Here is a 23812-nt window from a genome sequence, read left to right as displayed (position 1 = left end):
AGGTTGACGAAAATGTTAACGAAAAATTTACAAAGAAATTTGTTGACGTTTAGGTTATGTTCATCTCTGTGGATGAAATCGTCGGCGTTCGTGTTGTCAAAGTTTGGGTTTACAGTTATTTGGAACAAACCTATAAGTTGACTTATAGCTTATATGTCATTTACGCAAACTCACTAATCATTCTTGGATTCATTAAATTAGATGTTTTTAAAATAATAGGTCAGTGATTGTACATTCAAAATATAAAAGGTGAGATATGTCTCCCCTTGTATAAGTGGTTGATACTTCAGATCGCAAGATAGTAAGAATTCAGTGTTCGGAAAAAGGATTGCGCACGCTTTTTCAAATGTTTTTGCATTATTTTCGAAAGTTTAGATTTTTTGTAAATTTATCGGCGCGCCGATCGGCGCACCGCCGCCGACTACAAATTTCTTACGGCGCGCCGCCGCCGATCCCTTACCAGTCGGCGCACCGCCGCCAGCTATTTTAAGATCGGCGCACACCTCTACTCAAGACAGTGCTATAGATCATCTTCAAGACCAGGTTTGAAATACCATCCAAGTCAAGAAATGCCATCCACGTTTTAAAAAAATCTCATACAAATGAAACATTTAACGAACCTTAGTGAGGTTACGTCTGAAAGTACCGTATCTTGAAGATGATTTATGGCAAAGATCATTTTAACAAATCATTTTAAATGTGATGAAATTTACAATTATTACAAATTGCTTTCCACGAGCTTTTACATCGGATAAGGATGTGTTCCGAGGACACCGGTAGTGTTGCCTGTCGAATTGACAAACAATCACGTTATATAAGTGATTTGCCTCACTCAGGGGCCCTGAGTCAGGGCCTATTTTATGGAATTTAATTTCCAAAAATTTCCAAAATTTCACAAAAATTCTTAAAAATTCCAAATTTTGTTTTCTGTTAGATCTCATTCCGAAGTAATCAGTTAAGCTCAAAGACATGAAAAAGAACTAAAAAGGCAGTAAAAACAACATTTACGATGCAATATGTTGTGCTTTTAGATGAAATGACGAAAAGTGATGGAAAAATTTGAGAATTTAATTTCCTTAAAATAGGCCCTGCCTCAGATATACGTAATTTTATCATGGCGACGAAAACGAAACTTTCGTCACTCACAAAGTTCGTCTTCTATTTGAAAAGAAATTGTGGTGCAACTTACATATAATATGTTGTTCTCTTTATTGATATCGCATGGGAAGTATGCTGCTGTTCTCCCTAGAACTCAAATGAATAAACACAAGCTCATTTTTCAAATAAATTTATTTTTCCACTTTTCGCTTTAGATTCAATTTTCGAACATAATTTTTTTTGAAAAGATCTTATTAAAAAGAAAATTATTTTTTTTAAACAGAAATCTTAGTTATACGTAAAATGATTTTTCTTTTTGAAAAGCTCTGGAACTACTTACCCAAACTTACAACAACAGTGATCGTTGTTTTGAATTCTTTTTAATTGTTTTTTAATTTTAAACTTTTATTTTCATTAAATACAGTGAACGACATCTCAAATGTCTCACTGCCAAATTTTTCTGAGAATTTTATTGTGTCATTGCAAATTCACAATGACATTCTCTGAAAAAAATGTCAGTGAGACATTTGAGATGTCGTTCACTGTATAGTTGCAGTGCTATTCGATATTTATATAAATTTCCAACAGTCTAATGTCTAAAATTAATTATTTACATATTGCAAATTACACTTAAAAGGAGAAAAAAAATAATTTTAATAAATTATCACTGGGAGTATTATGAAAAATGTTTTTTTTAAGGTTTTAATTATAATTATAACTACAATTATATGTTATAGTACCTTTAGATTGAATGTATCTGTCACCTCGATCGCTTCGCATTGATTAAGACATATTAACATATTAAGACTTGCCATAGACATTTTTTTTTCTCGAATTAATTTACACCACGGTATGTTGTTGCATTACACCGATTAGATAACTTATTGAATATTGAATATAGTTGGATGTGATGACTATGTGATATTAGTTTATCACTTCAATATTTCATTTTCATGGAAATCGCATTTTCAGATGTGTGTAATAGTAATGGTGTGTAAGTATTTTACATTGCAAATCCAACAGAAACATTTTTAATAGCATCAATTAAGCTTTGGTTTGGATTTTTCATTTTTCATGTTCTGCTTTTCGTCTAACTTTAACTTTTTTTTTAATTTCCTTGCTTTTCTACATACTGAAATGTAAGGAAAAATGTTTTTTTTAATATTATATTATGTGTGTGTGTAATAATAACAGTCATTTCTCATGTAATCTGTAAGTCAATTCTTGTTTGCTTTTTAAAATGTAACACTACAGCAGTTTATCATTCTTCATTTTACGTAAGAAGTGACATGCTCAATATCGTAATTAGTAACACGACAATTTTGCTACAATTCCAAGATTTTTTCGCGGTATATTTCTTTAAAAAACGATTTAAAATTCATTTTATAATTAATAGTTTATGCGAAACAAGAACAAGGTTTGAACATCACAATTTTATATTTATATTTAAAAAAAACACCATGTCTCATGTCACAACTATACACTACACTAATTACCACTTACCGATCATGAGTGGTTAATTGCAATGGTACCGATCGTTTCGGTGTTGTCATTATTTCCGAATCGGATTCGTCGTCATGCACATTGATTTCCTCGTCCGATTCGTCGCTTGGATGCGGTGACGGAGAATTGGGATACGGTCGCGACAAGCCCAACGATGCTGAAGCGGCTAAGAATGACGGTACCAACGATCGAAATGCACTATTTTCGCCGCCCATTAATAATGGAGCTGATGCTGTGGCTAATGACGTTGCTTGCTGGGTTGGACTTGTTACCGACACTGTTGGTGTGGCTGGCGTTGTGCTTTGGTGAGATTGTCGATGGTGGTCCGGTGATGTAGGGGTGAAATTGCCTGACGTGTTTCGGGTGGTTGGCGACGAACGCTGTTTCAGCAAATTCATCCGTTGGTGTCGTCTCCATTTTGCCCTTCTGTTTGAAAACCAAACCTATCGGTCAATGTGAGATGTTAGTGTTATGAAAAAAGTTCCTTTAAGGAGTTTGACTCATTTGACTGATGAAATGCACAAACTCCTTACAGGAAATTTTTGTCACGTACCTGAACACGAGCTTCACTTAGTGATGTTCTCGATGCGAGACGCTCCCTTGTGCTTACACACGGATAGTGTGATTTATCAAATTCTTTTTCTAACTCTTCCAGTTGCTCTGGACTAAATGTTGTACGATTTCGACGAAATTTGGGTTGTTCACCATCAAGACTGCCAGAGTCTTCGCCTTCCACATCTGTAACGGAAAATATGAGACCCTTTCGCAAAAAAGATCAAATTTTCGCTTTCATACCAATTAAACGACTTCCATCTGGTGAACAAAGTGTATCATGACTGCCAGAACCAGGTGAACCAGCCGTTCCTGATGCAGATGTTGAACCTGGAGAAATACCAGGGAATCCACTACCCGATGCCCATAAATGCGCTGGTGATGGCCATGGAAATCCACTATACGGATTTGGTGGATACAGTCCGTAGCCTGCAGCTCTGGCGAATTCCGCTGCAGCTCGTTCAGCTGCTCTATTTCTAAGTATTCGATTTATGGATGATACAGATGGTGCCGTTGCATTTGTACAGACTCCTATGAAATAAATGGAAATAGAAATTATTATTAAAATTCGTACATGAAACCAAGTTTGTTAGTCGAAAAAGAAAATCAATGAAATTTAAGTTTTCATATCATTAAATTAATGAAATGCGATTCCTATATGGTAAAAAGAGAATTATTTGTCCAAGCCAGACAGGAAAAGAGTTATTTGAATATGAAACCAATTGTAACTTTACGTGTTAGTCCACAAGTGAATAAACTTGTATAATTTAATGGGTTTAAAAAATCGTAAAAGAAACAAGCACACAAATCGAACATTAATTCATTCACACTTTCGTTTCAAAAATAAATCGATTATAAGCTGCTTATTCAAACAACATTTATGGTCGTATTCGTTTACAAATTGCCTATTAGTATAGGAAAAACAGTTTTTTTAAATTTGAATTGCTTAAATAAACTCTTGTGACGGGGATGGAAGAGGTACTCTGTGTTTGTTAGCAGACTTCTATGAGAGGGCAAGGTTTGCTTGCTGTGTTTAACAAAAGTTGTTCATTTACAAAGAATCTTACAGAAATGGTAAACGACGGCAATAATAAGCGATGAGCTCTCGATAATGGTCTTAAATTTGAAAGGTTTGATAAAAATGTTGAAGGAATAGACTTTGTTTCAAACACTAGGGGCGTCTTTACACGAACAAAAGATCAGAATAAATGATTTTGTTGCCGTTTGTATCAACTTACAACAAATATTTGCTAGTGACAACTAAATCCTCAAAGTGTCGAAATTGTCAATTAAAAAGCATAATTGAATTTTAGGAGTGTAAATGCTCATTTCGACAGTTTGAGGATACTATATTGTATCAAACTCTTTTGACAACATATCAGAAAATATTTCGTGACTGTTTGATGACTATTTTTATAACAAATGTGGGACAAACGCGAACATGGTGAGAGGAATTTTGAAGAACTAGGAGAGCGAAAGTTTTTTTTCTTCGTCTAATTGTAAAAACACCGGTAGTATCTCAGACTGCTCATCCGATCCCAAAAACGAAAGTCTCCAAAGACTAAACGAAATTCTGCGTGATTCTTTATCTTATGTTTTATTACGCTGTTACTCATATCGGATTAAAGCGAATTCTGCGACCAAATAATGCTCGTCAGCTCAGCTAATTTGTTTCACACCTAACACAGATATAGCATTAAGTACTGCATATTTCATTGCATTCACAAATTCGCTAAAAGATTTATACTTTCCTATAATCAATGATTTATTGCAATGCGGTTATACAAACTAAAGCCATATAAATGTTCATTTTCAACATAACTTTAACCCAATCGAGCCCTATGATGACATGGCGACAATATGCAACAGAAAAAAAAGACGCAGAAAATGAAAAAAAAAGTTGTTCTGAAAACCGGTGTAACCTACAAGTATATGTGTGGACGTTATTTAGAGGTGAATGTTGACTATAGTCTATCGGGATTTTGCATGGAATTTCAATAACCAATAATTTTGTCTTTAGTGCTTTGTGGATGCTTTCATTATATTTTTTTCATTCTTAGCTCCGTGTCATGAGATCTTTTGCAATAATACATGTCCACATAATATGTGTTACTAGAAACGGCTGGTCATCTGTTATCGACAACAACGACCAAAATGAGCGATGTGCTATCTATTCGTGTTCTTTTATGTATGTTAAAACAAATGAAGTAAAAGATTTTGTGTCAAAAGCATCACGAGTAACAGACTGAATCGTTATGGCATGATTCGTTTGCTTTTCCAGAAAGTTTAGACACCTTTCAAATATACTTCTCGAAACTAAAACAGTTAGGATAATAGTATAAAATAGATTTAAAGGATTGTCCGAGGATTAGACTCCATGCACATATTCTAATATTCGAAATTTGAAAAAGTTCAAGTTGACTTCGCTGTGATGATGATGATCATTGATCAGATAATGTAACAAATTTAGAAACAATACAATTCCTTTTCGAAACGCAGTTTCAGCTACTCAAATTAAACGTATTGTTGTACATAAAACATCAGTATACAATTTTGTAATATATGAAACAAAACAACAATATACTGTTACGATCGTATATCCACTGGTTTGGCTTAATACATATTACTTTATGACTCAGCATACAATGCTTCAAACCATTGACTCATCATATTGCAATCAAAAATATCCATAACCGCCTTCTGAATCTCATTACACTTTACAAAAGCTCCTAATTTATAAACACTAACAACGCTTTACATTGTCTATGATCAATATACGACTTCTCATCTAATAATATTTCAAATTGATCAATTGATCCGTGAATCGATCTGATTGTTGGTTAATAAATTATCCGTTCCTTGCTGTGTATAGTGACTGTGTGCAGTTGGGACTTCATTTTGAATTAAAAAAAGAGTTTATCATTCGTTCCATCTGATTCGATCAGAGTAGAACAACGACAGTATATATCGTTTACAATTTACATGTAATTATGCAATTTAGGTATAAGAGTTTTGGTTGAAAAATACAATTATTTGACAAGTATAATAGGTACGCATTGTGTGATCGAATATTTGAATATGTCAATAATTTGATTTTACTTACGATGTAAAAAAAGTGATTGGAAGACTGTGTGTACTAACAGTCAACTGTCTGATTGCCAAAAAAAGTTTCAAATTTCTTTGGAATCAAACTGAAATTAAACATTAATTAGCAACAAATAATATAGCCTGGGCAGCACTGAGTCTTCCCTATTCACAATATTCTCATATAAGGTAGCGTTGACGTTTATTTTACAGTTCATTAGTTCACCTATTCGTTCCCTCGAAATTCATATTTTGTCACAAACGTCATAAATGATGGCATAGCTATTGAGATCAGAGGACCCACCTCTCCAATGTTATTCGCTTTCTCTAAGTTTCAAAATCTGTTTTATTGCGACTTAAATGGCTGACTACCTCACCCTTAAAAATATGAAGGAATTTATGAATTGCCTTTGAAATCTGTTATTTCTCTTAAGTTAAGTATTTTCTAACGTTTGATAGAAAATCTAGTACTTCATTTTTCTTATCATACGTTTCGCTATACAAGATAACGTCAGCAAAAAATCATCGCTTATTTTAGTCCCCACTGTCGATAATAATAAATCATGTCTGAAGTCCAAAAATTTCCGGTGGCTTGTCCGCACAGTACTTAGACTTTTAAGAAAAGGGATACAATTCTGTAAATGAATGTAATCCTTAGAGTGTACGTTTCACAAAAGGAAATCTGTTTTAAAATGCATCGAATAAAATGGAGACAACGTAAGTAAGATTAAATTAAAGTCGCAAGTGGTGTCGCAGTTCCATTTTGTTGCACACCCATTTCAATAAACAATTCAAATTTGAATTATTGTGTCTGATTATCAATTTTTGGTAATGACGAGTTTAACTTCATTAAAATGTAGCGAATTTTTAATTGTACGATTAATGGGAAGACCATATTTTCCGATTAAATTTCCACTCATATTAATAAAGTTTGCTTTTTGAATAAATGATTACGCTGAAAGCACGTTATTATGCATCGTATACATAACAGATTGCTACTGTTCCGATTGACGTAAATATAATTCCATTGTGTTCAATAATTTTTTTTAAAGAAAATCATACAATACGACTGGACTGTACAACGTTCACGTTGCTCGTAATAATCGAATAATTGTTTCTTTTGCAACTGAACAGGAAATGTAATTATAAGACTTATGAACTATAAATCGACCTCTACGACCACTATAGCTACTAAATTTTTCATCGATACTGAATTACTTATGATCTAATTGCAATAGAAAAAATATGTCTCTATGATAGAAATTGGCTTTGCCTAGCTTAGGAAGCAGCTAGTCTGAACAATACAAATAATTTTCGAATTTTTATGTTCGGTAAATGTAAATTTTTTATTATTTTTGCAATTATTTCGAGTAATATAGTGAATCTAGGCTTGTAGAACATTGAGTCCACATAAAAAGAAATGATAAAACGGAAAACGCCTTACAATATGTAATATCCCCAATTACCACTCGATTGGTGTAATTGTGTGAAAATTTGTAAGGAAAATTACTGCGATTTTTGCAAAATTAATATTGTAAATACGCTAAATGAAAGAGGGGAATGGAAATTATGGCGGGAACACTTTTTTAAACATGAATTGAATGTATGTAATCAATTTGTTTAAAAATTGAAATCAAAATGAGTGTTAGGGCCTGTAAGTGTTTGTTTGTTTTTAATAATACCAATTACAATCAAATAAATATAAAATGATCAAGACCATATCAGTCCTCGTGTTTGTAAAATGTGTCTAAAGTATTATTTAAATCACACAGTCTCATTTTGCAAAGCCTAGGGATTCTACACGTGCTACTAATATATCGATCTCAAAACGTTTAAAAAAAATATTTCCTCACAGGTGTTTGGAGCTCTCAGAACTTAAGTGGAGGTGGAGTAGTTTAAACAGTATTTGTAATTTTTATAGCAATTTTTTCATTGTGAAGCCTTGGTTATTATGATTCACTATTAATCGTAATCTAACACACACAAAAATTGCGAAATTATTTAAATTTTACAACTGACCTTCAGAAATAAGTCTTTCTCTAATTTCCCATGCAAATATTGTTGGATTTTCTCGTTTGTACTGCTCAATTTTTGATACGACAGCTGGTGTTGCAACTTTCGGTTTCGATCCTCCTATTAATCCCGGTGGTCGAAGTGTTCCTGAAAAATGAAAAATTTCCATAAATTTCGAAGTAACATTATAGGTAAGCAAATTGAGCATTTGGGGAATAAACCGTTCACCAACGCCAAGCCATAATCTAATACATCTTCTGTTTAGAAAATTACCTAGTGTTTGACACAAAATCTATTACTTCATTTGTTTCAACGTTCATTTCGCTATATAGAAGAGCTGTAGGCCGACTTTTTCATATAATGGTTGTAAATAACAGATGTGAAATCAAGGTGGAATGGGGTCATTCGAACAATTGTCTTGAAAAGAAGGTTTGTTGGCGGAATAAAGGTTCTGAATAGAAGAGACGAATAGACTGTAGAGTAGAATGGTTAACAGACCTGTATTTAACCACTCGATTTAAATTTATTGCACTTTTCAATTAAAAATGGTCAATGATGGAATTAAGTTATAGCTCATTTCATTCGTCTTTCAATTCTAGTGAAGAACTGACTGTCACATGTGGTTAGTGGTTTCCACATTGGATTCTACATCGTTGAAAATGTGACTTATTCATTTTGTGCCCGTGTTCAAATCCGCGGCTGGGCAAGATGATTTTTCCTTCATTTGCTTACACTTGCTCTAATAGTCCGTTGCCAATTCGCAACGTTAAAAATATGAATGGCTAAGCTAAATATTTTCTTATTTTAAGAGAACCCAACAGATGCTTGCTACTGTATCTCAATGAAAATAATAACCGACGAAAATCAGATTGTTTAACATTTAAATTTAATTGAATCCGTTTAAAGTTTGTGAGAAAGTTTACATTTCCTTTCGACTATGACCCCTCTATCATTATCCCTTCAATACAGTACCAGCGCAAAAATGTAGCTGAATATAATTTAATAAATATAATCCTAACTTGTGTGTGTCTTGGCTATTATTGTGCTCAATAACCGTGAGATTTATTTCACCTTTTATTATACCAGCACGGATATGATTTATGTGTGTTCCGCAGCGAACTTTAAAATTCATATCGATATTACAGATCAACAAACTATTTTACATTTAATTGTAGTGTTCTTTTTTACTTAAATTGCTAAATACTTTTCAGGCTGAGCAATTTCTTTGCTCGGTTTTAATGTTTTCCTGTTTAACGTTGTAATTTCATTAATAAAATAATTTTTCGATTGAAAGCATAAAAACATGTTGTGTTAATGACTCTTGAATATTATGCATTTTTTTGGTCGATAACTTACAGAGATCGTTCACATATTCAAATATATTCGTATTGATGTTTAGAAACGATCATTTAAATAACGTTGACCGACACTCCCTCTTTTTTTTCTAGAAAGTGGGTCTAGGACCTGAACGTAAAAGAAACATGTCGTTTACACTTTTCCGTATGATACACTTTTGTAATGATCGAACTGGGAAGTAAGTGTCACCAGAAAGTATATCCAACACCTGTACGACAAGCCGACAACAATAATAAACAAGGAAATTAGATTACATTGCACAAAGTTTTGAATTTACCAACTATTAAGTTTCTAAATGGAAACCCAAAACCTCAATTCATTGTACGAATGTTCTTCGAATCGTTTAATAATATAAATAAAGACTTTCGATGCAAATAAAAGTTTAATGCCAAGAAATGTATAAGAAAAACCACAAATGGTAACTCAATAACAAAACAGAGGCAAACAAATACACCACGAAATTAATTATGATTACTATAATTCATGCTACTGGTGTTACTGTCAGTTATAATTGAAATAACACCTATATTCAATTTCATTACGAATTCCTCTCATATTGTTTCATGGAACATATCAATAAACTTGTAAACTTGTTGGTGGATTAAACTTGATAATAATAATTGATTGACTCAACGGGGTAAGACAGCACCCAATGGAGGGTGGCAATTCGGTAGATCACTAGAGTTTTTGGGCTGGCTTGCCATAACATAGAATTTTACCCGTCTTCAATCTATATAATGTGTTTGCCACGTTACCGTCGGAAGAAGAAGTTTTTTTTTTTAATAAGATCCGAGTTCGACTATACGGTAGAAATTTTTTATATGTGCGATGTGATTAACCTTATTTCCTCCACTCAAAAGGCCATGAGAAAATGACGTTTTGTTGGTAAGGCTGATGACAGTTCGGGGGAGAAAATATCTATACCGACCTTGTTTTGTCAGGGAAGAAAATAAAAACTTTCTTCCCCAAACTCATGAATGTGAAAAATGGTAAAACAAATTGATGTTTTTGTATCGTGGAGAAAAACGGTTGATCACACCTTGCACAGATGAAAAACATTGTGTGAAGAAAATAGGAAATGGCAACTCGAGCAATTTTCTTGGAATTTCCTGTTTTCTTCCCTCAGTAAACAAATAACTATTCCAAGTCCGAGGAAACTTGAACAAACTTTTATGGAAAATGATCAATGGATCGACTTCCATCGGTCATTTTATTTCAATTTTCATCGAATATTCAACTGCATAAATTGCATATATATAGTTGTTCGCTGTCCAGACACTCTACTATTTTTTTGTGCAATTATGAATGAAATTACACTCCAAATGATATTTGGTTTCAATAAATTTAAAAATAGCAAGACTAGCACATTATTTCCTTAACACACAATTGCAATGAGGCGCTTATTCATTGAATCTTCGGTGATCATAAATCCTGTAAAAGCAGTCACAAGATTTATGTACACATTACCGTACATGTTTGTGGACAAGCGAAATAACAATCCAAATTTGCATATATACACATCACATGTATGAGTAAGGTTTGGTCCATTGGTACAGTTAATAAAAAACACATATGATGAATTTATATCTGCTTTATGCAGTTTAACCAGTTGATTTATGGTGGTATACATAACTACATCAAGAACGTGAAAGGCGAACATTTTCTTAACAATTCCGACGAATGACTCTTTTTCTCTTCCACTGTGAATATTTTTAAATAATCTACTCATGGAAGTGACGTCAAAACACGTAAGCTATTATTTAAATGGAGTTAATTACATTGTTCATCCGTTTTCCATCATCTGTCCTATTTGATTTTGATTTATTGTTATTTGAATAAGTAAATACAAAATGCATTTTAATTTAATGCAATTACAATTGCGCTTACTAAATGAAGGGAATTTGTTTTGTTTTGTTGTGATGTTTTTTTCATTCATAAAATTTAAACGCGCTGATCTGAGGTAATTTTATAAATATTTCTCATTTACATTTTCATTGATAGTTTTTTGTTTCTATCTACACAATTTTTCGAAAAAAAAACTAATAAATTAACCAGCTAAATTCGCACACAGTTTTGTTTAGATTTCTATTGTAATGCTAAAATAATCAAATCTCGTCAACAAAATCATTAAAAATGTTGTACGGCATAAATATTATAACACAATGGTTAGAACAGCGTTACATGTTTTTTTTTCTATTTATTTTTATCGGTCGGAATCTAACAATCTGCTTGTGCAATTGTACATTTTATTTGAGTCTTTTTCCGTAGCCATATGAATAAAAGTATAGGAAGAATCACAATCATTTCGAAATTTATAATCGTAATTTACGTAATTTATGTGGCCGTTAGTTTGTACTTTTGCATTTTAAAGATCAAATTAATGTGAAATTTTGTCAGTTAGGAAAAAAATCAATTCGGAAGATTGAATTAAAATTTAACAATTAGTGATGGATGATTCCTATAATCCTTCATATAATAAAGGAGGTACTCTTTGGCGACAGGCGCATACCTTTAGAAAGTGCTGACAATTTGTTTTCGACAACGGTGACATAAATAAACCATGAACGGAGACCAATTTTATCATATAAAGCAATGCATATATGCCTTAGCTGAAGAAGTAAAAGATTTTTCTATACTATGCACATTAACATATATATGACACAACGCCATAGCCTAATGTTTAGTGTGAGTGCTGAAGAGATGAAGCATGGCATGTGTTAATTAAGATCCTGGAATATTTCCTAATTTTTCTCTCTTGATGTACTTAAAAAACGAATTCGTCAGTAGACGACAAAGACAACAAAATTTGGTGTCCTCGCTTGTATTCTCTTAAATATTCGGAAGTATATATTAGTGAGTCGCTAACGGACTAAGAGGTATTTTTACAAAAAATCTGTATTTTTCAGATTTAACATTTTCTACTACCTGCCCCATGCGAAAATTGAACATTACGCAGCAATTTGCTCCCTGCGAAAATGATCCATTACACGTGAACTATTTTCGGTTCACTTTTTTCACTTTACTGTGTATAATACATCAACTTTCGCATGAGTAAGGCAGTTAACCAGAATACATTGTATGCTGCTACGTACTTCATTGTTTCGTAAACAGCTTTGTTATACTCATAAACTCCCTTGTGAGTTTCTGAGCAACTTGCTTCGGAAACTATTTTTCGACAAGTGTAGTTGTATATCTCACACTCCACAATTATCGAAACGACAGATACCGCAGCTTGTTGCTCACTAACTGTCTTGTGAATTTTCTTTTATCATAAAATTGTTACCTCATGCAATGAATTACTTTCGCAGCGCAGTATCCAATGTAAGCTATTATTCTTGAAAGCAGTTTACAATCAGTGTAACCGTCTTGTTTTAAAACGACAGTCGAAAACTAGTTCGACTAGAAAGTTCAGGTCAAGTCTAAGGTCATGTAATTTGTCAGGTTAGTCTTTTCCTATGACATGACATTTTGGTCTTTCTTCTATCAAAAATATATCAATTGAACCATAAAATATTGAAAGGAACCAAAACTTCAACAATTCGATTCCTCTTCTACTATTTTAAGCGATTACCGCTACCTAAGTTTTACTTAAATCATTTAGCGTGTCACACTCAAAAAAATGTACGAAAATTTTCAGACCATAAATTTAATTTATCCAAAAAAAATGAGACTATCACATAAGAAAGACGTACACGCCGCTGAACCCCAACGGAGTATTAAATTTCATTCTATTGAACAAACCAAATATTTACATAAAAATAATAAAAAAGTATATAATTTTGTGATTAATGATAGTACGAAGATAAAACCCTAATTATATATTTTCGGTTTCCACTAAAGTGCTGTAATTACACACATTCACAAAAACCAAACAATTTCTCTAACAAAATGGAAAGACCATCGAAAAAAGCCTCAAATAAAAATAATACATCTGCGAGCAACGGCAGTTTTGTGAAGGCAATAATAAATTGTTTTGTGGTCGAAATTATAACCGTTCCATAAAAATGTATCAAATAAACAAACAAAAAATAAATAAAAATTGAGAAAATTGAGATATAACAAAAGAACACTTACCCAATAATTTAGATACAGCTCCTTGTTGCGTAAGCATATGTTGAGCTAAATCATAGCCACGGAGACCAAATCTTGACAATTCCAATAATCGATGTTGCGAAACTAAAGCACTAAGAGTCGATGGTGACGGGCCACCTGGAAACAATGCAGCCGATGATACTGTTCCAGGCGAAGGTACATTCGGTGAGAGTCCAACTGTAAATGAAGAAACCAATGAAGAATAATTCAAAAAAAAAATATTGAGAAATGTAAAAGACAAAAGACATTAACAGAACAGGTTTGCACAGACTGATTTTGAATTATTTATAAAATCAATAATAAATTGTTGGAATAATTTCATCGACAGGATATTTAACACCTCACAATGTGTACAATGTGTAAGATAGGCGATCAACAAGCCATACGTTTTTGCCATTGAACAAATAAGCTTAATAAAATTTGACGCACACCTTAAATGAACACGTATTTTTATTATGAAATACCTCAACTGCATTTAATGTCTTACAATGAAAATATTTTTGAAAGATAAATGTTCTGCAGGCATGTGCACGATCGTTCACTTTTACAATGTATACCGTCGAGTAAACTAAATGTCCGGCTATCAACATGACAGACATAAGAATTATCCAGAATTGTTGAAATAAGACGGAAAAAAATATTGTTCAGTTCAGAGTGGAGTCAGTTTTTAAAATTTTAGTTTTTAGGTTGAACCTTTCTTATATGTAGGAGTGTGTCGGAGTGTTATGGCTTGCAAAGCATCTACGTAGATATTAGAGATGCTCTTCTTACGGACTGAACTATTGAAGGGTGACGGTGAGAAAATTGTGAAGCATAATATATTCCTCCGATTTGTGGCGTTCTGTCTGTATGACCAAAATTCAAGGTTTATTATATAAAATTATGCACCTCTTCCCGAAATTGTTATCGAGACGTGTGGGCATTGCTGATCGAGCCAAAGGCGAGAACATATATATACCGAGAAAACCAAAGATGCTCTAGACGGATAAGTGGGAAAGGAAAATATTGTTCTAGGCAGATAAAAGCTTTAAGTCGAAAGACTAAATGTATGCAATATTTGGTAAGGTAATTACAAGTACTAATTCCACAGTTCAATTTCAGTTTTACAAACATTTGTTAGGAAAGAAAAAATGTTTTGATTGTTCAGAAATGGAAATTATATTTTTGTAAAAACAAAACAAGACTACATTTTTTTCCACTTTGAATATGCAGTAATTAAACAACAAAAAAAACATTTTTTTTTGAAAATTCAATAATTCACCACATTAAATTCCGCTCACATATCTCTATTGATTAATATCAACAAAGATATACAATGCATTATGTGTGCATATAACTTCACAACATGCCTGCATAATATGTGCTCGAAAAAAAAAGAAAAGAAAATATCATAAAAACGTCCGAGCTTCCATCCAACGCTTCAATATAATTCAATTTCTAAATGGATGCACCTGTTTCCATCGGGTGTATTTAAATTTGCGTGGACACTGTCCATTACAAAACTGATTCGAATCTTTAAGGTGTTAGTTAACATATCACCATGGACAATGTGTTAATTGATTTGGTTTGTTGCAAACAAAATTTGCATAATCTTATCATGTTGGAATTTTACGTGTTTTTATTGCTCTCGTTTTTATGAACCAAAAATGTAAATTAACGAAAATGAATTATGTGGACGTTAAAAGTTTAAGATTATATCGTTGGGTATATATGGCCAATACTGTACCTAATTAATTTCAATTTGTTTGAGGGCAATTTTAAACTTCGACGGTTGAATGACATTATTTGGTGTTGCAAAATTCAATTTAGATACACGAGGAGGTTGCGTAGCTGAATTTTTCTTAAATATTTCTGAATTTTTTCTCGAAAATATTTTCAATCATCAGAAGTAAACTTTTATTTCAAAAATATTTTTAAAGGCCAAAAATAAAGGGGGTAGGTCTTTTAGACTTTTGTATGGGATCTTTCATGGGATCTTTAAAACATCCGTTAAAAAAAATCGGGATCCCGGTTAGAAATTAAAGATTGCTTCATACAAATATTGTAGACCCCCATCTTTTCACCCAAAAAAAATTACTCGGAAAGTAATTTCACACATTACATTTTTAGTTTCAAGAACTACTTTCGTCGCCCTCAACATGTTAAATCCATTTAGTAACTCGGGATAAAAATGAAAAGTCTCGTTTTGGTGTGATTGCTGACCTCGGCTACGTATCGGATCAACAAAATTCTACGAAAACTCTACTTCTCAGTTATGTAAAAATATTTCTTCGTATTTGTTCCCATACGCAAAAAAAAATCGCTAACTTTTGCTTAGCAGACTTTTAGTTCCCAGTTCTCGAACCAAAAACTTTCTGGTTCCGAGTTGGAAAGTATAGGCTTCCACTTTGACGTAAAAAAGGGTTTTCAAATTAAGTTTCTCTATGTCCAAGATCTTTGTTTATTTGTGCTAGCTTAAATTCTTTTTCACAAAGAAATCTGCTTAACCTTCCAATTAAAAAACGTAAATTTATCAACAACTTGTAAAAGAAACAAACATCAAAACCCACTCAAAACCGGTGGCGATCCACTTGTCAACGGACAATACATGAACAAATTCCTTAATCTATAGTATCATGGCTATTTACTTAAATTGTATTTGTTTTCTTCTCCAGACAAAAAATTTAGTATCTCGCCCAACATATATGACGACAAAGTTCAAAAACAAATAAAATGAATTGTGAATTCTTGATGGATCCGAAATACGATATGCAAATTCAACATCAGCTTTTTCGAATTCTGTTAATAGATCCAAAGCAATTTATTCAGTTCAGAAGTATAAATTTTAAACTTATCTTCTGACGCCATTAGTATGACGTAGTAAAAGTGATCTATTCAACCATGATGAAATTCACTAATAAACAGTCATTTGATACCGACAATAGCGACAAAAATAAGCAATAGACTCTGGTTAATGTTTTCTTATGTAGCAGAATGTATGTTGAAACAAATGAAGTAAAAGATTTTTTAACAAACGCTTAAAAACGGGACACATTTATTGATGATTATGGATGAGAATTCGTAACAGAATAGTTTATACAACAAGCTATATTTGAAAAAGCATCAAATGACCACAAGTGCTTCATATTATCTTTAAAATATAGGTTCTCATGCCGGCTCCACTTTAAGTATACAGAACAGAGTTTACGACAAACAGTAAGAAAAGTAACGAGATTGCAAATTCAAGCATTTCAATTATAATTGAATGGTTGCATTCGCTCAAAATGCAGCATTTAAAATCCTATTTACTCAAAGCATATCGAATGAGCATTCAACGAACTTTCGTCGTTTAATCGCATTTTAATGATTACTTTAACGATTATTATTCGCAAGTACATTTTTTCAAGTATTATGCTCGAATAAAATGTGTATTTATTTTTCAATTAATAATTTGCATGATGAATTTTGATTTATGTTTTTATTAATGTGTAAGCACAAAATTGTCTTTTTTTTACAAAGTTGTAAAACGATTTAAATGAAAATGTTTTAGGTGGCCGGTAAATAAAGAATAATTTGCAATGATTTTTCATATAATTTTCATGTTCATTTGAGTGGAAAGTGTATTGATGGTATATTATAATTTGAAACAACAAAAAACATAATGGCGTGTCCAGTGTTAACACGCTACTATCTGAGAAAACAAACAATAGAATTCGAAGTATCTTAGAATAGTATCTTACAGCAATGGCGAAGTAGTGAGGCATAACATCAAGAGTTTGAATGTGGGCGAGTGTGTATGTGTATTATCCGAGTGAAGAATGTTTGTGCAACAAATGGTGCAAAGCGATACGAGAATTAGCTATTTACATAACAAGGGATATAAAGTTGAACAGTATAGTTTTCTGGTGAATTTTCTTGATCCGGGGTGAAGCATAGGTCAATAAAAGCACGAAAACGAGAGTTTTCATTTTTATTCCGAGTTATATTTCGAGCTGGGGTCGGAAGTGGCTTATTACACACATAAGTAAAACAAGAAATTTGGTTTACACCGAGGTTTAGACTTCAAAAGCATGTAAAATCCATCAAAACGCGGGATAAAAGTTGAAAAGTCTTGTTTTAGTGTGTTTATTGACCTCGGCTTCGCCTCGGATAACTCGGATAACTAAAACTCGGGATAAAAATCAGAAGTCGCGTTTTCGGCTTCGCCTCGGATTATCAAACTTCACACGAAAACTGGACTTTTCAACTTTTTATCTATTTATAAACTAGATAAACTATTTCACGCAAGGACATGTGGGACCAGCGGGACATGTTTTTGTTTATACAAGTTCATTACATAGACCGAAAGTAGATTGAAACATTCAAACGCTGACTTCGTAAACTGACAATTTAGATTTTTCTATTGAAAAACTAGTGAGATAACGATAGAGAAATGAGGCTTTTCCATCTCTAGTGTTGTAATGATAGAAAGATTCATAAAAAGATCTCAAATAACTATTTCACAATGTTGATCTCTTTTTCTAGGCCAAATTGTCCGCAATTTTAAACTTTAAAATTTGAAGAAAAAAAATCTCAGAACAAAAGTTCAAGAAAACTGTATGCGAGACTGAATGCACGATTATTTTTTTTAATTTGGAGTGCCGAATCACATTTGAATCAATCAAAAAAGATATAAAAACACCAATAAAGAATAACATTGACCACTGTTACTACAATAGACCAATAGAAAATCCATATCCATAACTTATAAGGTAGCTCCAATTTGTTAATAAATTTTAATTGATTTTCGACTATGTACAAATTTTCGTGTATCACATCGTATGAATAGAAATTCCAATGTAAAATATTAAAAATATAAAATTGTTAGAGCACACGTGATAAAATAAAATTTTATTATTCCTTCTAAATCGATTTAAAAGAAGTGATTCGAATGTGGTGTTATGCACGAGTAAAACGTTGCTCCAAATTTCAATTATCCATGAATCTGATATGGTTTTTGGATGAAAACAAGTTTTTTTTTCTGATTTTCTTCTGATCTAAACAAATAGTAACTTAATTTTAACGGATTATTCATGGTTTTCAGAAAGTATTAACCGCTGGCGTCTTGCTGTGATTGATTTAAATTGGTACCTACTATGGGAATCAACTGATGCAGGGAAAAATAATAAAGCAGTTTGAAATGAATCAAATTTCATGAATAAAAAATGAAAATAAATTTTTAGATTGTCATCGGGTGATGCCTTTATGGGTTGACGGTCATCGCTCGAAGAAATAAAATGAAAAGGATGCTCAATAAAATTAAACACATTCCGTGTAAATATTAGGTAACATCGTTTGACACGAGATCTTTTTTCAAATGTTATGTCGGTTTGACAGTTTAGTAGTTTCGTTATTAACAAGTGTATCGCGGTATAATAATTAAATCTGTTACTTGTATTGGTTCGAAAACTTTGTACAATTTATGTTACTTAGTTCTGAGTTTGTTATAGAAGGGACCATCACTTATTATTGACATGGATGCATAAAATTCATATTCACCGCTTATCGCACCTCATTAATCATTTGAAGCAGCAATAGAATAGGCCCTGCTGTAGGTACACATAGCAGCTCAAAAGAAACCTAATTCAAATTTTTCTTTTGATATACTATCAATTTTGACAGGAGGATAAAAATTTGAATTAGGTCTCTTCCGCGTCGCTATATGTAGCTATAGATACACAACGATGAGAAAAGGACCTGATGCGAAACTGGTGTTTATTTTCATTTCAGTTTTATACCCCGAATTGTCAACAAATAAAACATCAAGGCCTTCTGAGTGGAGAAAATCAGGTTATTCACACCGCACACATGAAATGGTTATTACCAAGGGGAGAAAATAGGAAATACCATTTTTCAAAATCAAAACAAAGTGACAGTTGCAAAGAAAAGAAATTGGGAAAAACAAGTGTTGAGAAAAAAAAAATCTCACCTGAGCTGTCATCAAGTTAACCTTATTTTCTCCACTCAAAATGCCATGAGAGAATGATGTGTTGTTGAAGCTTTATCTAATGCTTTGTCTAAATAGAAATTTTCTCCCCCGAACTGTCACTTTTTTTTGAAAAATTGTGTAATGAATTAATGTTTTTGTTCACCTCTGGAAGAAAATAGGAAATTCCAGAGAGAGTTTCGTGGCACTCGCTCCGCTATGACCGCAAAACTTCGAATTTATTAAAATTTGGTAAACAAATAACTATTACTCCCTCCATATCTAACACAAAATTCACAAAGAAATATTCTTATTTTTATATTTAAACGTTCCATATTTTCATTAATTAAGTCACAGAATGGAAAAGAACCGTCGGTAAAAAATAACAATTTAACTCTTAGTTGAAAATCCATTTCACCTGTTTCTAAATTAGTGAGTCGCGCCTGGTATTTGATTATACATTCACTAGTTTTAACAGCAATTACTGATGAATAGCGTGCATGTTCACCATACATTGAAAATATTTTGCTAAAATTGTGGAAGCACTTGAAATTCAGTTAAATGAAATCTATTTCCAATTTCTGCCGACGTAAGAGCAGAAGAATGTTGAATCAGTACCATGGCTGAGAAAAAAATTATTGGTTCAGTTGGAAAAACATTTTTTTGTTGCAATAATTCAATAAAATATTTTGAATGATTTTGATGATGATATCACCATCGACAGTACTCGTAGAAAACAGACACAATAATCTACTTTGCGTGTTATTATTCTGAATTTATCCCGGTTAAGAGATGTAGAAGAACTATAGTTTAAAGTCTTAAGTTAAGACTCTTAACACAGGTGTAATCTAGCTCTTCATTTGTTAACGATTTACAATCGACAAGCGTGTCGCACTATGATTATTCAATCTGATGATTCTTTTACGAAAAATATCTCCAAAATTTCTATACAAAATCTGTTACTTCATTAGTTTTAGCAAACCTATACAAAATCTGTTACTTCATTAGTTTTAGCAAACATTTTCTCATATAAGACACTAGTAGGAAGCGATAATCGCTTATTTCGTTTTCGCAATTGATAACAGATTATGGTTAGCCGTAATGGCCGTAATACACTTGACAACAGGGCCTACTTTTTAGAAACTTTTAGAGAAAATCGAGAAAATCAAGAAACTTTGAGAAATTCAAGAAACTTCGAGAAATTCAAGAAACTTCGAGAAATATTTCTTGAATTTCTCAAAGTTTCTTGATTTTCTCGAATTAGAGAAATTTCAAGAAATTCCAGAAAATTCAAGAAACTTCGAGAAGTTCAAGAAATTTCAAGAAACTAATTTCTCGAGTTTCTTGAAGTTTCTCGAATTTCTCGAATTCGAGAAATTTTAAGAAATTCGAGAAAATTCGAGAAATTTCGAGAAATTCAAGAAATATGTTTCCAAAAAGTAGGCCCTCCTTGACAATGAAACTTATGTTTGAGATAGTACACAGAAAAATAGTTCGTTTGTTATCTTTTCCCTTGATTTTTAGCCTCTAACAGATTTTGAATCTCCTCTTCGATGAAAGCTATGAAATTTTTTCCCCTAAATCGTGTATCATTTACGTTTATTTGACTAAGATTCTAATCAAGTAAATTTTCAGGTTGTTATATGACATGGTTTTGATAGTCGAATGCTTAACGTTGCAAGTGTCTCTTTTACACGTAAATCACTTTACAGTGATGTTTTCTATTTTTGCTCTCCGATTAAACTTTGATCAATTTTTCAATAACTGAGTTCTTAATTCTCACTGAGAAATTCGCTCAAAAATTGCCTCACACATACAAATCACCATCACGCTTGAAAGAAAAGTGTACGACAATGTTAAGACAAATATTTGATTGAAAGCAAATAAATGGTGACAAGTAGTGATTCAAGTTTTAGACATAAATGCACGACACTTGTTGGTTACAAAATACTTTTTTATCATTTTCATTCACATATTATATGGTTTAGTATTCCGAATGTTGTCGGCTATTTTTTATAATCCGATTCTTCTTATACAAGACCCGGCATCCGTGCTATATATAATACCATTGATCTTCGATGAACAATAAATCTGAGTGGATTTTTAACATTCTTTCACCTATTCAATTTGTATAAACATAGGTCGTAAAATGTGTTTTTTGTTGGTGTTGTGATTCGTAACGAAGAACGTAAAAGGTCATTTGATACATATTTTACGATTGGATAATTATAAATGAACTTAATTGGAAAGTTGAGCGGTAGTTTGAAAGGTTCAAAAAACTTTTATTTAATCACTGCCATATCAAAAGTTATTCGTTTTTTATTCGTACGAACTGAAAAATGTATTGAATGATTTTAATCATCCATATTATAATATCCAGAGCCGTGCGCTGGCCGACCGTCTGACAAGAGTTACAAAAATTTCAACGGGCGTTTTGTTAGGGAAATTTTCTAGCTTTAACGTTTTCAGCGACTGGCAGTGGAGGACTAGAGTCAGCCGTTAATGGGCGAAGTCTCAAAAGACGTAGCTTGAAACGTTGTAGTACAAATATGGTACCGTTCGTTTTTGTTTTCGTCAGGATCAATGTTTTTAAGGACAGCCTTTTCTTACGTCGATCAATTTACTTAGCCAATAAGCAAATCATGAAAATTGGTTACTTCATCTAGACGGGGACCAAACTAAGTACCGTCCTCATTCCACTATTTCAACTCATTCATTTAACACAGAAGATAATTGCGGCTCGCTGAATTTCGGCCCCCTCGATTGCTGTTAAGGAGTCAGGCCATACCTCCAAAAAAATTCTAAAAATCTAGAATTTTACCTTTTCTTTTTATAAATTTTTTTGAGGTGTTCCCTGACTCCTTAACACTGTGTTTTAACAAATCTTTGTGCACAATGAACAATATTTTCATCAGATAGATTTTTCGTCACTCTTCAAATTTCATTTAAAAAAAAAAAAGGTTTTGGCTCAATAATGGTTCAAAAAATTCTACTATTTTTCCATAATATTATCTTCGATCAACACACTTCAAGTTTGAGTGGTACTCTAAATAGGGTACTGAAACTTGACAGTGTGTCACACAACACTGTAAAAAGCTATTTCATACAAAATAGTACTCTATTTTCTTGAAGTGCGTTGCTTCGGTTTAAAATTTATTAATATTTAAAATTAAAGAAGAAATGAAAATGGAAAATTTTTCCCAGTCATTTTCAGTGATGGAAAATTCTCGCAATCCCTCATACACCTAAATCTGAATTTGTTGCAATGACTTTACCAATCGTTTAAAAAACCGGTGTCCACAAAAAAGTAACGAGGTCATTAAACATTTTAATTTATAAATAAAAATTTGGACCGATGATATGGCGCGTTGCCGGTGCTGACACACTGGATAACAAATTATAAAAAGTTTTGAAAGTAACATACCCGTTGGCGACAATTGAAGCGATGAATTAGGTGGCATTGAACCGCCGGTTAATGGCGGTCTCGGTGGTTCCATACTCCAGGGAGCACTCGGCAGCGATGCGAACTCACTCCCAAGATTCGATCCAATCAACATGACGCAATGTGATTCGATTAAATATCGCGCAAGTTAATAAATTTAAATTTTGTCTAATTGTTGCAAACGACACATGAGTGCAACATATATCACCATTATTAAGCTGAATATCAACGAAATGTGTTATGTGAAATTTTCTAAATTATTTGATTCAAATTAAAACAAAAATCATTTCTGTCCAACGAACTAATAAAATTTGCTTCAGCAATTGGTGTAATTAATTAATTAATTTAATTAAAAATGATAAATCAGTAGCACATCCAACAATCAACACCACACGATATATTCAAAAAAAAATTATATTAATGTGATTCAGCGCACACATATCGATAATATACCGGTAGAACATCAACATTTCATAAACAACAACAAAACACTTTTTTCCTTCTCTATTTCTTTTATCGGTACCGTGTGGAGAGAAGAAAAAAAATCGAAATAAAAAACGAATCGAACGTCCAGATGGTCAATACAACGCTTTTTTTCGATGCACGACGTTAAAGTAACACCGTACGACTAAGGAAGGAAACAAGAAGCAAGAAGGTTTGAGCAAAATCAAGCACCCGTGAGCATACCCATACCCCTTCAATTGCACAGGTGAGTTTAACTGGCTCTA

General features: G+C 32.6%; 1 protein-coding gene across 2 annotated transcripts; it reads right to left on the bottom strand.

The window, feature by feature from the left end:
* Positions 1 to 1795: 1795 nt before the first annotated feature.
* LOC119074217 (paired box protein Pax-6) lies at positions 1796 to 23793 on the bottom strand. Of its 2 annotated transcripts, none has more exons than XM_037180218.1 (6): positions 23067 to 23788; positions 13681 to 13875; positions 8257 to 8397; positions 3397 to 3684; positions 3155 to 3339; positions 1796 to 3044 (listed from the first exon to the last, which is right to left on the bottom strand). In XM_037180218.1, exons 1-6 carry the CDS (start codon positions 23197 to 23199, stop codon positions 2598 to 2600), a joined length of 1389 nt encoding a protein of 462 aa, XP_037036113.1. In that variant the 5' UTR covers positions 23200 to 23788; the 3' UTR covers positions 1796 to 2597. The 2 variants fall into 2 exon arrangements, with proteins under 2 accessions (XP_037036113.1, XP_037036114.1); XM_037180219.1 differs by having other exon boundaries at positions 2659 to 3027; positions 23067 to 23793.
* Between the last annotated feature and the right edge of the window lie 19 nt (positions 23794 to 23812).

This window comes from Bradysia coprophila, unplaced genomic scaffold (genome assembly GCF_014529535.1).
Source record: "Bradysia coprophila strain Holo2 unplaced genomic scaffold, BU_Bcop_v1 contig_145, whole genome shotgun sequence".
In the NCBI taxonomy this organism is placed as follows: Eukaryota; Metazoa; Arthropoda; class Insecta; order Diptera; family Sciaridae; genus Bradysia; species Bradysia coprophila.
Note: the sequence above shows the minus strand (reverse complement) of the source record. Positions and strands in the feature narration are given on the sequence as shown.